Genomic DNA, 15,393 nt, shown 5'->3' with positions numbered 1-15,393 from the left:
TCGTGTACACCTTCCGGGTTACAGGACTGAAGTAGGTGGTGGTGGGAGGGTGCATGGGACAGGTTTTACACTGGGGGTGGTTACAAGGGTAGGAGCCAGAGGGTAGGGAAGGTGGTTTGAGGATTTTATGGGGATGAACCAAGAGGTTACGAAGGTTAGGTGGACGGCGGAAAGACACTCTTGGTGGAGTGGGGAGGATTTCATGAAGGACGGATCTCATTTCAGGGCAGGATTGAAGGAAGTCGTATCCCTGCTGGAGAGCCACATTCAGAGTCTGATCCAGTCCTGGGAAGTATCCTGTCACAAGTGGGGCACTTTTGGGGGCCTTCTGTGGGAAGTTCTGGGTTTGAGGGGATGAGGAAGTGGCTTTGGTTATTTGTTTCTGTACCAGGTCCGGAGGGTAGTTGTGGGATGTGAAAGCTGTTTTCAGGTTGTTGGTGTAATGGTTCAGGGATTCAGGACTCGAGCAGATTCATTTGCCACGAAGACCTAGGCTGTAGGGAAGGGACTGTTTGATATGGAATGGGTAGCAGCTGTCATAATGGAGGTACTGTTGCTTGTTGGTGGGTTTGATGTGGACGGATGTGTGAAGCTGGCCATTGGACAGGTCAATTTCGAGGAAAGTGGCATGGGATTTGGAGTAGGACCAGGTGAATCTGATGGAACCAAAGGAGTTGAGGTTGGAGAGGAAATTCTGGAGTTCTTCTTCACTGTGAGTCCAGATCATTTAGATATCATCAATAAATCTGTACCAAACTTTGGGTTGGCAGGCCTGGGTAACCAAGAAGGCTTCCTCTAAGCGACCCATAAATAGGTTGGTGTACGAGGGGGCCATCCTGGTACCCATGGCCGTTCCCCTTAATTGTTGGTATGTCTGGCCTTTGAAAGTGAAGAAGTTGTGAGTTAGGATGAAGCTGGCTAAGGTAATGAGGAAAGAGGTTTTAGGTAGGGTGGCAGGTGATCGGCGTGAAAGGAAGTGTTCCATCGCAGCGAGGTCCTGGACGTGCGGGATATTTACAAATATATGTATACACGTGCGCGCGCGTGTATACCTGTCCCTTTCCCCCCCCCCTAAGGTAAGTCTTTCCGCTCCCTTAAAACCCACATCCTTTCGTCTTTCCCTCTCCTGCCCTCTTTCCCGATGAAGCAACCGTGGGTTGAGTAAGCTTAAAATTTGTGTGTGTGTTTGTGTTTGTTATTGTCTGTATCAACATACCAACACTTTCGTTTGGTAAGTTACAGCATCTTTGTTTTTAGATATATTTTTCCCACATGGAATGTTTCCCTCTATTATATTCATATGTTACACTAAGGTATTTGTATAAGTTGACTGATTTTAATTGTGGCTGAGTGATACTGTAGTCTTATGATATTACAATTTTACATTTTGTGAATTTAAAACAAGTTGCAAGTATTTCACCCATTTGAAATATTATTCAGTTTCGACTGAACATTTGTGTAGCTTTTTTAGATTTGATTTTATAGATAACAGCATCAGCTGCTAAAAGTCTGAGGTTCCTTCTAATACCGTCTGCCATGTCACTGGCATATTACATGAATTCAAGGGGCTTGGCACATTTTTCTGGGACATGTCTAATTTTACTTCTACATTAAAAATTATTTAGGAATAAAGGAGATGACTACTGAAAGACAGAAGTGCTGCAGTGTCAATAGGAACACAAACAAAAGGTACAGAGATATGCTAGCTTTTGGAATGAAATTCTTTTTCAAGCTTTTAGAAGAAACATGCATGCGCGTGCGCGCACACACACACACACACACACACACACACACACACACACACACACGGGGCAGATGGCTGGGCACAATATTAAGAGAAATAATACAGTAGTTGTGGTGGTCACTAATGCTAGTGTAGCAGCAAACAAGAGCTCAGAAGCTTTGTTTAAAAACACTGCTTCAATGTTCACTATGAAATCCCTAAACAGTGCATTTAATGACTATGTGTCAGGTAGCCAGTATAAGAGCATGATGTGCAAATTTCAGGCACTCTCAGATAACTAGACCTTATCAGCTGCAAGGGTAATCCCAGCAGAAAATCCTGAGTCTCCAAGGTAAATGGACCTTCTTAGGGGTAGTATCAAGCCTATATATATTAAAAACAATGATTCCAAGACTTACCAAGCGGGAAAGCGCCGGCAGACAGGCACCATGAACAAAACACACAAACACACACACACAGAATTACTAGCTTTCGCAACCTTCTTCAGGAAAGAGGGAAGGAGAGGGAAAGACGAAAGGATGTGGGTTTTAAGGGAGAGGGTAAGGAGTCATTCCAATCCCGGGAGCGGAAAGACTTCCCTTAGGGGGAAAAAAGGACAGGTGTACACTCGCACACACATACATCCTGAAGCAGCAACCATCGGTTGTGAAAGCTAGTAATTCTGTGTGTGTGTTTTGTTCATTGTGCCTGTCTGCCGGCACTTTCCCGCTTGGTAAGTCTTGGAATCTTTGTTTTTAATATATTTTTCCCATGTGGAAGTTTCTCTCAGAAGCAGCTTTAGATAGATAGTCAATGGGAGGCAGCAAACAGCAAAATCATATAAAGAATAACAAGTAAATTAGAATCATGAAATAAAATGATACCTCAAGAACAAGCCATGATTGCCATTTGGTACACCTGTTGCCTGTGTTGAAACCATAGCCATTAGAGTTCTGAAGGCATATGACCATTCTTTAAAATCATCTGCAAATTTTTTATTCTCCTATGGAAAGATTGTGTATTAGTAGTGAATGAAATGTAAAAACACATAACAAGACTGTATATACATATAGCCACCACAACAGTTACCCTGTTCTTGAATGTATGCTTCACACCTTCCTTAGCACACATCCTATGGATAAGATTTACAAGATCTAAATTTGGAAGTTGTCCATTAAGACCTTCCACTTTAACATCAACATAGCCTATCTTCTCAGCATGTAATTCCAAGTTGACTGCAGCCTGCAAAAACAATACAAAAAGTGTTTAAAATAGTTGCTTTGTTGTATAATGTAACTACAGTTTTAAACGTTTAATTACTCTTACTTGTATTGCACCTGCCCTTCCCATCATGTCCCCATGTTCCAGAACCCCTGGGTGGCCACAGGATGTTCTGTGATATGCTTCTAACCATGCCTGCACCCCAAGTTGTTCATGTTCTGTTATTAAGAAGATGATATCCTTTGCCCAGTACTTCTGCCCTGTACAGAAATAAGACTTTCATTTTATTGATTTGAAGAAGACTCTTTGAAATTATCAGACATGGGTTGACATATAAGGGCAGAGTTGTTATTACCCATGCTATCAAAGACAGGTTATTTAGTTGCCCATCCATACTATTTCGAGTCAGGATAACTTAATTACTCTAAGGAATAATATTCGTGAAGATGCCAAAACAACTTAGGGTCTCACTTAACTTAATGGTAGACATTTTGCAGTCAAATTACTGATAATATATGTCATTTTTGTGTATTACATTAGCTTCAAACATGGATTTCCCTGCTCAAAATTAAAAAGAACAGTGTACTCTACTTACACCTGAAAAACTTGGCAAGTGACAACATGAGTGCAACAGAAGGCATGGTTGTAACTTCTGTACTCTTCGGTGGGCGATATGGGGTAGACAAAACCAAAGCTTCCGTACTAGCACTTCTTGGTGCTCGTAATATAGCATACACATTTTTTCCTGTGTATTTCTGAAACAGACAATTGATGCAATTGTGTCTCTTCTACAAACAAATATCTTTGCAGCGAGATGGTGAGAGCATTTGAACATATTTCTACCATGCAAAGAAGATAAATATACTTACAGTTCCAGGAATTAAAGGATAATGCACAGTAAAATTGTGGGTGTATGTTTCAAGATTAAGTTGTCCAAATTTTGCTAACAGCCAAGAGTACGGAATACTGTCAGGATGTCTTATAGCTTCATCAGCTAGTTCCTTCAAGTACTCTCTAGCGACAAGCCTTTCTTCATAATCTCCCTTGACCAATCCAGGAAGTAATGCATTTTCTGAGAAATATGTTCCTTTACAGCAAGAACAAAACAAAATTTTAGTGAATTGACAACATTCAAATCTATCTCAATATTTAGCATCACTATCCACATCTCAGTGCTTCAACTATTCATCGAGCCATTATCTTACATTATTTATAGTCTACCAAAGACTTTCCATTCTCATATTTATTTTTAACTTTTTAGTTTTAAGTGAACACGCGATCTAGTGTTATTGTTTAACTATACAGTATCTATGAATATATTAAATTTAAACAACTGAAAATCTTTGATGGAATAGCAGCAGTATGGAAAAAAAGAATAGATTGCTGCTCACATGCATTCACACAAGCAAAAAAACACACACACACACACACACACACACACACACACACACACACACACACGACCACTGTCACCTCCAGACAGCAAGGCTTGGTTTGACTGTGTCTGAAGTGAGAAGTAATCTTTGCTGGGGTGTGTAGTGGTGGGGGGACACCAGCAGAGTAGGGATGAGGGAAGATGCTGTTACAGGAAGCTGTGGGGGGGGGGGGGGGGGGGGGGGCAAAGAGGGGGAGAAGTAGAGAAGGGGAAAGGACTATGCTAGGTAAATGGAAGGCATGTGTTGGGCTGGAGTGGTTGCAGGGAAAGGTATAGGTAGGTGGAGGTCAGGGAGTAGCAAACGATGATGATGATTGTTTTGGGACACTAAACAATGAGGGCATCAGTGAACCTGCATGAAATAAATAGAGGAGGGTGATAAAATAAGAAGTTATGATAATTTTATGACCTAGTTGTTTCAACAAACAAATATATAAAATACAACATTTTGATATTCATTTGTCATAAAAAGCTGATAAAATACAGCAGAATAACTAGATAAAATGAAGAACAAAATACCAGGACAGATACTTTGAAAATGATTCTAGAAATAATGGGTGACCAAGCCACTCAGTGGCATATTAAAATCTCTCACCCAATATTTTGGGAAGGAATCCTGTAATCACACAAAACCTTACAACATGAACCACACACTAGCTCCATTTTCAGTTAAAATATACAGCAGGCCAGTGGGAGACCCAGATCTGTCCTCAAGTCATCATATAAAACACACTAAATAAAATATGCTGTACTGACATCAGTGTTAAATATCTTTGACACATTTGTGGATCCTTGGGACACCAGATAAAGCCATGTGTCCTACTCTGATCCTTGTAAGGGCAACTTCTTCAGTTCGTCATGGTATGAAGTTTTCACTGACTACAGTTTATTACTTGTCACCTGCAACCTCCCAACGCCTGAATTCTAGGTCACGTTTACGGTAACAGCCTGGTGGGGGACTGAATCTGTCTCGCGTGTGTGACCAGTCTCCTCGGCAGTCACATCAGAATGTTCATTTCCCTGGATCCCTTCGTGCCTTGAAATCTGTCAGAAAATTATTTCCGTATCCTGCCTCTGCAATATAAGGAGACCGTCCTCGACTTTCTTGCCATGATGCCATCTCATTTGCTCCACTGCACACGGAATAGTACACAATAAATGGAAAATTGCTCTGAGAGCCTATCCTAAGGATAAATTCGGAAACACAGTGGAACAGCTGAGAATGTCTCCCTACTCAGGCTCATCAAAGTAAACATTAATAAAATTTGGGTGACAATTTAAAATCTCATTAAATTTAATTTTAAAAATTTAATTAATTTCAAAAAGGAACTCTGTCCTCTTTAGTAGCCTTGGGGATCCCATACTCCACCCCTGATTTTGAACATTATGTCCTCCACCTGTAATAACTCAAGGCCCTCATATAGATCCCAAATGGCCTCTTTGCCTGAGGAAAATTATAGAACCGACATAAAAGTGACAGCCGGGCAAAGGAGGTAAATGCTGGCAATTGTGGAACAGGCAGAGCCCTGTATGCTTGCAGAAAATATTGAATAGACATTGGAGGCTCACCACCATCTGCACACAAGCTAGAAACTGGAATAATGCAACAATCCCAAAACCGGAATAATGCATGAATCCCCTGTTGACAGCCAAATGCACTTGTGGTGAGTTACATCCAGCATCTTGAGGTATGAAGGTTGCTGACCTGTAAATCTGGCATTAACAGTCAATCCAGGTTTGCATGAAGGCGATACAAAATTGGTGCAGATATGATGTCAGCTCCCAAGACTTATGACTGGCAGATTTGAGAATGTTTAAATCCTTGAGGCATCATAATTTCAATTCTTTAAAGAATGGCAGCAACATTAGTCTTTCATAAAAAGTGAAGCCCAGATATATCACTTTTTCCTTAAACGTGAGAGCGGTTTCCCCCAGTTTGGAGCAATTAAAAAAAAAGAAGTACAAACTGTTTTCTTCAAAGAGAACTTAAAACTTCTTGTGTTTGCTCATTCTGTCAAATGCCTGACTGTCATTAACAACTGTTGAGTAGCTGCTGTGAGGTTGGAGGTGGCACAGAAGATGGAAAAGACATAAACTAACAAGGAACACACAAAAGACTATGCACCACAGCTGTAATACTGTTTATCCCTATGGTGAACGCCATAAACTTGAAGCACTCCCTTGAGGAATGCTGTTCTTCTGCTTAAAACAGTCCCGCAAGACATTTCTGACCCTGTGTCTAAAATACCTTTCATGGAGGAAGGATTTTAAGGGAGTGGGGGGTTCCACACAGAAACCCCATTCATCGAGCTGCAACACGATATTTTGCCTCCAAGTAATATCTCAGGCCTGGAGGCTACTGAAGGTTGAGGCCTGCAGGGCTATACGAATGAAGGACACACTTCAGGAAGAGCTCACATCTGTGTAATTAAGAAAAGCTGCTATTGGTTGGAAGAATTCAGATGGCGCTGGCTGTGAAGCAGTTGTTGGGGTCAAGTACAGTGTGTTAGGCGGGTGGTCCAGCTGTCTTTTCGCCTCAGATTGGCAGTGTGGTAGATCAAATGGTTGAATTCAGAGGTAGTCCTGCCTTTGGTGATGTAGGAGATCCCTAAGACAGGACTGGAATAGGAGGCCACGGGAAGTGCCTTGTATCTAGTTTTATTTGCTCGGATATGAGCCCAGTGACAAAGAGTTGCAGGCAAGGGTCAGATAGGAACAGGAAGGATACTGTGTAGGTTGGTTGGGCAGTGGAATACCACTGTAGGAGTGGTGGAGTGGATGTTCCCCATTTTAAGGCATGGCAAGATGATGTTGGAAGCCTGATGGAGAATGTGATTCATTTGCTTCATTTAGATGTTAGTGAAAAACAAGAGAGATGCTTCTATGTCGTTGCACAGGGGGTATGTGGAGAAGAGTAGACATTTCTGAACAAGGTAGGGATAGTAATCTTGGTCTGTGAAGGCTTCACTGAGACCCTCGGCATATTTGGAGAGGGATTGCTCATCACTACAGATGCAAGGGCCACACGTAGCTGAGCTGTATGGACGGTTTGTTTTTGTGGGGAATGGGTAACAACTGTCATAGTGGATGTATTGTTGGTGACTGGTAGGACGGAGGTACTAACGTAGCAATCATCGAAGTGGAGGTTGGCATCAAGGAAAGTACTTGTTGGGTGACAAGGAACAGGTGAAATGAATGGAGAAGAGCGTGTTAAGGTTCGGAGGAAAGTTGATAGGGTGTCTTCACCCTTGGCCCTCATCATGCAGATATCACCAATGAATCTGAAACAGGTGAGGGGTTTGAGATTCTGGGGGGTTAGGGATTCCTCTACATGGCATACGAATAGATTAGTGTAGGATAGTGCCATGCAGGTGCCATTTGCTGTACTAAGGATTTGTTTGTAGGTGATACCTTCAGAGGAGAAGTAATTGTGGGTAAGAGTTTACTTGGCCATGGTGACCAGGAAGAAGGTAGTAGGTTTGGAGTCAGCCAGTCATTAGGAAAGGTAGTGTTCACAATTAGCAAGACCACGAGCAATGGGTATGTTAGTGTACAGGGAGAAAGCATGGACAGTGATGAGCAGCGTGCTGGATGGTAAAGGAATAGGAAGAGGAACTGGGGAAGTCAGTAGAGGAATCAGCTGGTATCTTTTACAAAGAAACGTGGGTTGCAGGACAAAAATTCTCTCTGTGGGGATGCAGTAACCAGCCACCCATCTTCTACATGCTTTCAAAAGCACATAAACCCGACCATACAAGACACCCCATTGTGACTGGTATACTCATTCTCCATCTAGAGCTACATCTATACTCTGTAAAAAATTGTGAAGTGCATGCATAGGGGCAAAAAAATTGCAGTACAACCTGTTGGCTTTGACCCATGATGTAACTATGTTGTATGATGTCACTGTTCAAAATGGTTCACATGGCTCTGAGCGCTATGGGACTTAACATCTGAGGTTATCGGTCCCCTAGAACTTAGAACTACTTAAACCTAACTAACCTAAGGACACCACACACATCCAAGCCCAAGGCAGGATTCGAACCTGCGATCGTAGCGGTCGCGCGGTTCAAGATTGTAACGCCTAGAACCGCTCGGTCACAGCGTCCGACAGATGGAGTAAGTAATGGTGCCATATAGTGTGAGACATTAGTGTTTCGAAATTGTTTGTCAGTAATGTTAGTGTGGCACTGAATTTTGTGCTGTGTGTTACTCAGTGTCATAGGAGTTTGTTTTCATTTATTCATCAGTGAGTAAAATAACTCAAGTGTTTTGGGAGCTTGTTTCCATTTATTTGCCAGTGAGTTATTTTAATGACATGAGTTATTGGCTACTGATTTGTTTTCAATTTTGGAATTGCTAGTTTATTATTCCATTAATGGTTTGAAATTTAATTTTTGGATTTTTCATTTGGTCCTAGGTATGGATCATATGGCGAAATTTACTAGTCATCCATTAGTTGCCCTTATGGCTAGAATTAAATTTCCTGTTATATAGCCTTGTGGCAAAATGTGTGAAGTGCAAGCAGTCTGTTGAATTTATGAAATTGACCAAAGTTACTGCTTTTCGAACCAGAGATGAGTACACGTGACAGTGAGCCCGCCCGGCTAGCTGCGAGCTCTAACACGCTGCTTACCAAGTAAGCATACGCCATAATTACTCTACCACACAAACATTTGGGGTTACACTTGTCTGGTATGACATTACCTTGGGGGGGGGGGGGGGAGCTGTCCACTGGGTGCCGAACCACACAATAACACTGAGTTCAGTGAGGGGTGGCGGTGAGGTGAGAGGACTGCTGTAGCCTGTTGTGAACCATTGAGGACTTCGGTGGGAACGAAGTCTTTCTGTTGTTTCTATGTTCCCAGTTCCATATACAATACACATGTGGCAGTGACATAATGCTTGAAGATTGATTAGCACAGGTCCCCTATTCAGTAATGGTTACCTTTTTTTTAGTGTGTGAATGGTATGCCACATTAGATTTATTTGTCAGCTGACTGGGTGGTAAATACATTTTTTTATTTACTGTAAAAAGTGAGATATCGTTATCTAGATTTATGTTGCGAGCAGTTTCGTGTGATCTGTGGCTTGGGTTGGTAGCTGAAATTCTTGGTTAGTAGTTTAAAGTTGAAGTGTGTTGTAGTTATTTTGGTATGGTTAGGTTTTAAAAATAGTTGTTAGTTGTGGTTGTACCAGGTTTTGGAGTTACGTGATGGATTTGCAGTACTGTGGACTTCGTTTTCACCATATGGGTAAAGCTAAATTTCTGATACTTCCCCCACTGCCCCCCCCCCCCCCCATATTTGTTCATTATTGAGGTTTTATTGAAGGTAGAGGTTGTCATCTAGTTCATTTTTTGGTAATTCCCCCCCCCCCCCCCCCCCCCCCCCGCCCACACACACACACAAGAACTTCTAATTCCAATTTGCTTCATGTTATTTCTGCAGTTAAACATTTTTGTACTGTTTTTGTTATTTGGTTGGTTTGGGGGAGGTGACCAAACTGCAAGGTCATTGGTCCCAGCAGATTAGGGAGAAAGTGAGCCATGCCCTTTCAAAGGAACCATCCAGCTTTTGCCTGATACGATTTAGGGAAATTACAGAAAACCTAAACCAAGATGGTCGGAGGCAGATTTGACCCACAGTCCTCCCGAATGAGAGTCCAGTATGCTAATCAGTGCGCCACCTTGCTCGGTTGTGATTTTGCCTGGTCCTGTGTGTGATGTGTGACGTGACAGTCATAAGTAAATAAGCTTTAAGCATGGGGAACCAATAACTCCATGGCTTGGATCACAGCCGAAATGTGGAACTACAATTTTCAGTAATCTCGTACAATGGAAACAGGCCACCATCTCCTCTCACCCCCCTCCCCCCCACACACACACTCCACTTACATCAGCCAATCTAAAAGTTATTTCGTTCGAAGTGTACTTGTGAGGTGTCTGGGGCAAAAGATGAAGCAGGCAGATGGTATAGACACAACTAAAAGATGGTAACGAGATGTCACGCATGAGCTTTGCAGATACAAGAACAAAAGCCAGAAGTAATATAATGCTAGAATTAGGAGTCTGTGGCATTTAGGGGAAAAAATCAACTTACCTCAAGTTTTCAGGAGTATGGTAACATGATAGTTTTTAAGATCCCATGGGTAAAGAAACGTTGAATTACTGAACACTGTTGTGTCTTAAGTGTGCTTATGGATCACTATACAATTAAAACAGTACAATGAGCTTAATATGGAAATGTGCACAGCCTGTTATGGCTGCTATAATCTTGCCACTCAATGGTCGGGTGCAGCCTAGTAATTGGACACCATTTCGGTGACTTGCATGTCCCGAATGTACCACTGTTATTCAACTTTGTAAAGGAGACCTATAGTTTTATGTAGAATCTGAACCATGTGTCATTTCTGGTGACTCCTAAAATCATGGAGAGGTGGAGACTGAAAAACATGTGATCTGAATGGGATTTGATCCCATGACCTTTCAGATTCCAGGCTAGCACTTTACCACTACACCACCAGACCCCACTGCAAGAGACGTTTCAATAGGGAACTGTGTTGTCATGCAGAAACAATGACTCTTGCCTGAAACCGGCTGTTTAGGGCTAGGAGTTTCCTGTGCGATATCAGGTAACTCATACACTGAAAGATCACTTTTGACAGCTGTAACCGCCTATTTATTGTGAGGTGCAAATGGATATTAATGCAAACAATAATTGTCTATGTAGCTGTAACAACGACACAACAGAGCACTCATAGCTGGGGCCAAGAAGGGTCATATATCTATATTTCTATCTGCCCCCCCCCCCCCCCAGCTCTGACGGAATGGGGGGAAAAAAAATAAAAAAAAATAGTGCAAATCATGTGGTTTTCTTTCTTTCAAGAAAATCATTGCTAATGAAAATTGTTGCTGTAGGATATTAGTTATTACTTTTTAATTTAAGATGCAGTGTTACTTTGTAATGCTGTTGATGAAAACAATTGGTTGCTGACTAGTTAAATCAGCTACAGAAAAACCAGTGTTATGTTTGCCGTATCATTTTACAGCATTCAGTTTCATGATGGCTCCTGTAGTAGGAGAAAAACCATAAAAAATGTGTCTTAGACCATGGCCTGATATCACTAAGGATTTAGCTGTGGATGTGAAAGCCTGTATTGTATAATCACAATGCAGTACTGCTTGTTTGTTTGTGTTTGTGTGTGTATCACTTATCACCTCAAGTTGCTTGAACACGCCCATACGGGTGAGGAAGCGCTATTTTATAACTGTGCGATACAAAACTCCAGTACATACCTGCATTAAAATTGTCATGTGCCAGACTTGCAAACCACAAAACACCAGCTATGTATGATAAGGCACACACCTTATCGTGGTGCTTTATTAAAAGTTTTACAACCTTGCCCCGTCCAACCCCGGGATCCGTAAGAAGGCCCATTTCTTTTACTTAAGATATATCTGCTTCATTTTAATCACAGAAAGTTCTGTAAACAGTAATCCACTGCCCACAACAAATACCGATGTATATTGTACAGATAGCTCCTTATACTGTAGAATAAAATATTATCAATTGACTGATGTTAACACTCTTGTATCTAACATTGATAGCACGCCATGCAGCGCTTTCTTTACTTGTGACATCGCATTTCACTATTATCTAAATTTCCCGGACTGTTTCGCACATCTCTTTCTTGATTATCTTTGACCATGTCGTTACGCCTACTTGATACTAGGTTCTACCATATAGCAGAGATTTCTGCTCCATGCCTACTACAATAGAAAGTAAAATGAGCAGAGATTTTATTACAATTGATATTACAATAAAAATACCAGTAATAGCGAAAAGTGGTTCATTAGAATTAAATCACTGGAATATGATTGTTTTCGCATCAAAGTTCTGACTACCTGTGGAAATCTTAGAAACGAAAATTTTGTTCGTATATTACAATCGACTGTTTTGAAATGTAAATATTTCTTTCACATTTTAGATTGGCAGCAATGGGCGACAAACATCAGCGCTCTAGTGGCAATACCTGACGTAAAAAACGTAAATATTGTTGTTGACGCGGTTGTTTAAGGTGTGGGAGGCGCTGAAATGGAATACCACTTCGGTGCAAATAAACGGAAAACTTTTCCGAACGTGAATGAGGCAAATGATGCAACAAATTTGAAATACAAAAAGAAGTATAATGCTATTAAAAGAGTAATAAAAGATTTAGTGTTTGTAAGTATATACTTCTAATTTTTTCATTATGTTAAGGTCGTCTCTTAGTTGTCACGATTATGTCGGAGTTACGTGCCCATGCTCGTATGTGCAGGAAAATGCTGCCTTATGCGACCAAGTCTCCCAGATGCAGGAACAGATCGTAATTAGAAAGGAAGAAAGAAGATTTTTGTTGAAGAAACTTTATCATCTGCAGACAATTGCAGGTGTGTTGGTTACGTACGATTTCTTCGAATCACTGAGTAAAAGTACTGATAATTTCGATTTTAGAGACTCGCTTACTGTATGGCATGTGCCCTTCAAGTTGATGCGATCTGTCGAAGTAGTTGTAAATCATAAAAACAGGAAGAGGAAATTATCGTTGTCATTTCCATTATACTTTCACAAATATAACGCACTATCTTGAATTAATAAGTTTGTTTTAGATATAGTGGCGTGAGTTTAAGAACGGCAAAGTTGCGTGATACGATTTTGGGTCATCAGCAGGCACACGAAATGTTTTAATTTCGAGAATGCATATTTTCTTTCTTCAGATGTTGCTGTAATGCTTCATTTATAGATATATTATTCCTTGCTTGAAACTATGTGGTTCCATAGGTCTTTTCGAGTCTTAAACATCTATTATGTGTATATGCAACTGAGGCAATAAATAAAAATTTATACCAAGGACAGGGTTGGAATGCAAGTCTCTTGCTCACCCAGCAGATGATCCTGCTCCAACACTGGAATTGTGGCTTCGCAATAATGAAATTTTTTAACAAGGCCAGGATTCGAACCCAGGTCTCCTGCACACCAGACTGATGTGCTAACCACTATACCATGCTGGCACAGTGTCTTTGCACAACTGCAGGGACTACCCTAGCACAATTCCCTCCTTTATTCAGATTCCCATTGAACTCTATTGGAATAGGATCTCTGTGTTGAATAATATGAGGGATCCTGCCTGAGACCACGGTATAGGTACTTTAATCAAATGAAACACTATGGAGACCTTTTCAAGTTTCAAACATTTATGATGTATGTATGCTCTACTGAAACACAGTTTAAACCACTTCGGCGCGACAGTTTTAAGGCATTGTTCTGGACTGTTTAATCTGAGCTAGATTGTATTGGTTTCCTGAATCATTTCAACTACTGATGCTGATGATGATGTAAACACAATCAACAATATAACACAGGAATCAGCTTAATTTTTCAAGGAACTCCGAAACAGAATAGAAGGAATGCCCACTCTTCAGTTTCAATTTGAAACTGAGTGTATTACCGCTAAGAGTTTTGAACTCTTGTGGTAGCTTATTGAAAATGGATGCAGCAGTATACTGCACATTGGTTGTTGAAGAGTCAATGAAGTGCAATCCAAATGTAGGTTGGATTTCTGCCTAGTATTAACTGAGTGAAAATTGCTCATTCTTGGGAATAAGCTGATATTGTTAACAAGAAATGACAGTAAAGAATATATATATTAAGAAGCCAGTGTCAGACTACCCAGACTAATGAACTGTGGTCAACAAAAGTTTTGCAAGTTGACATCACTTATTGCTCGAATCGTCTGTTTCTATGCCAGAAAAATCCTTTGAGAATGGGAAGAATTATCCAAAAATATAATACCATACATCATAAGCGAATGAATACAGGCAAAGTAGACTGTTTTTTTTTTTTTTTTTTTTTTTTTTTTTTTTTTTTTTTTTTTTTTTTTGTTGAACTATCACTTACCTCAGATATTGACCAAATAGTAAAAATGGCAGCATTAAGTCCTTGAACAAGACCTTGAATGTGGGCTTTCCATGACAGTTTACCATTTATCTGAAAACCTAGAAATGTGAACTGTTCATTTTCACTAACCATATGCCCATTCTGTGAAATTAAAATGTCATGTTTTTTTTTTTTTTAAATTGTGTGTTAGAAACTATAAAAGCTGAGTCTTCTTGTGATTTACATTAGTTTATTTTCTACGTGCCACGAACTTATGTCATGAACTGCACTATTTGAAACAGTGCCAACATTGTACACAACATCCTTTACTACCAAACTGGTCTCATCTGCAAACAGAAATATTTTAGAATCACCTGTAATACTAGAGGGCATATCATTTATGTAAATAAGGAACAGGGGTGGCCCAAGCACTGATCCCTTGGGCACCTCGCATTTAACCATGCCCGATTCAGACCCCACATCACAGCCATTCCACTGTGGATAATGATCTTATGCTGTATGTTGTTTAAGTAAGAGATTAACCAGTTGTGAGCTACTCCCCGTGTTCCATAAAGGTCCAGCTTCTGGAGCAATATTTTGTGATCAACTCAGTCAAAAGCATTAGTTAAATAAAAAAAGATGCATAACACTCAAAACATTTTGTTTAATTTATACAGTACCCCACGATGAAAAGATAATGTAGCATTTTCAGTTGTTAAACTACTTCTAAAACCGAACTGTACATTTGATAGCAAATTATGTGAAATAAAGTGATCAATTATCCATGCATACACAGCCTTTTCATGACCTTAGCAAACACTGATGGTATATAGATAGGTTTAAAATTGTCTACATTATCCCTTTCTCCCTTTTTATAAAACAGCTTTACTACTGAGTACTTTAACTGTTCAAGAAACTGACCATTCTTAAAGGAAAAATCACAAATATGGCTAAGTGCAGGGGTGACATGTGCAGCACACTACTTCAGTATTCCGCTAGGTACTCCATCATATCCATGAGAGTCATTAGTCTTCAGCAATGTAATTATTGACTCAGTCTCCACTATTGTCAGTATCATAGAGGAGTATTTCAAGATA

The 15,393-nt window shown here is 40.5% G+C and overlaps 2 protein-coding genes across 2 annotated transcripts in view; one reads left to right on the top strand and one right to left on the bottom strand.

Moving 5' to 3' along the window:
• The window catches only part of LOC126279015 (glycosylphosphatidylinositol anchor attachment 1 protein), a 74,088-nt gene extending 61,924 nt beyond the window's left edge, over positions 1-12,164 (bottom strand). Inside the window, exons 1-6 of the mRNA XM_049979400.1 lie at positions 11,677-12,164; positions 3,814-4,031; positions 3,540-3,699; positions 3,050-3,204; positions 2,813-2,965; positions 2,608-2,726 (exon numbers count right to left, since the gene is read on the bottom strand). Coding sequence (XP_049835357.1) covers positions 2,608-2,726; positions 2,813-2,965; positions 3,050-3,204; positions 3,540-3,699; positions 3,814-4,031; positions 11,677-11,818 — 947 coding nt within the window. The 5' untranslated portion in view covers positions 11,819-12,164. The remainder of the gene's footprint in view (positions 1-2,607; positions 2,727-2,812; positions 2,966-3,049; positions 3,205-3,539; positions 3,700-3,813; positions 4,032-11,676) is intronic.
• A 204-nt stretch (positions 12,165-12,368) lies between these two features.
• Positions 12,369-15,393, top strand: part of LOC126279016 (transforming growth factor beta regulator 1) — a 70,552-nt gene continuing 67,527 nt past the window's right edge. Inside the window, exons 1-2 of the mRNA XM_049979401.1 lie at positions 12,369-12,604; positions 12,699-12,810. Of these exons, the coding sequence (XP_049835358.1) occupies positions 12,476-12,604; positions 12,699-12,810 (241 nt within the window). The 5' untranslated portion in view covers positions 12,369-12,475. The remainder of the gene's footprint in view (positions 12,605-12,698; positions 12,811-15,393) is intronic.

The sequence above is a fragment of the Schistocerca gregaria genome, chromosome 6, assembly GCF_023897955.1.
Source record: "Schistocerca gregaria isolate iqSchGreg1 chromosome 6, iqSchGreg1.2, whole genome shotgun sequence".
Taxonomy (NCBI): domain Eukaryota; kingdom Metazoa; phylum Arthropoda; class Insecta; order Orthoptera; family Acrididae; genus Schistocerca; species Schistocerca gregaria.
This window is presented reverse-complemented; position numbering and strand designations above follow the sequence as displayed.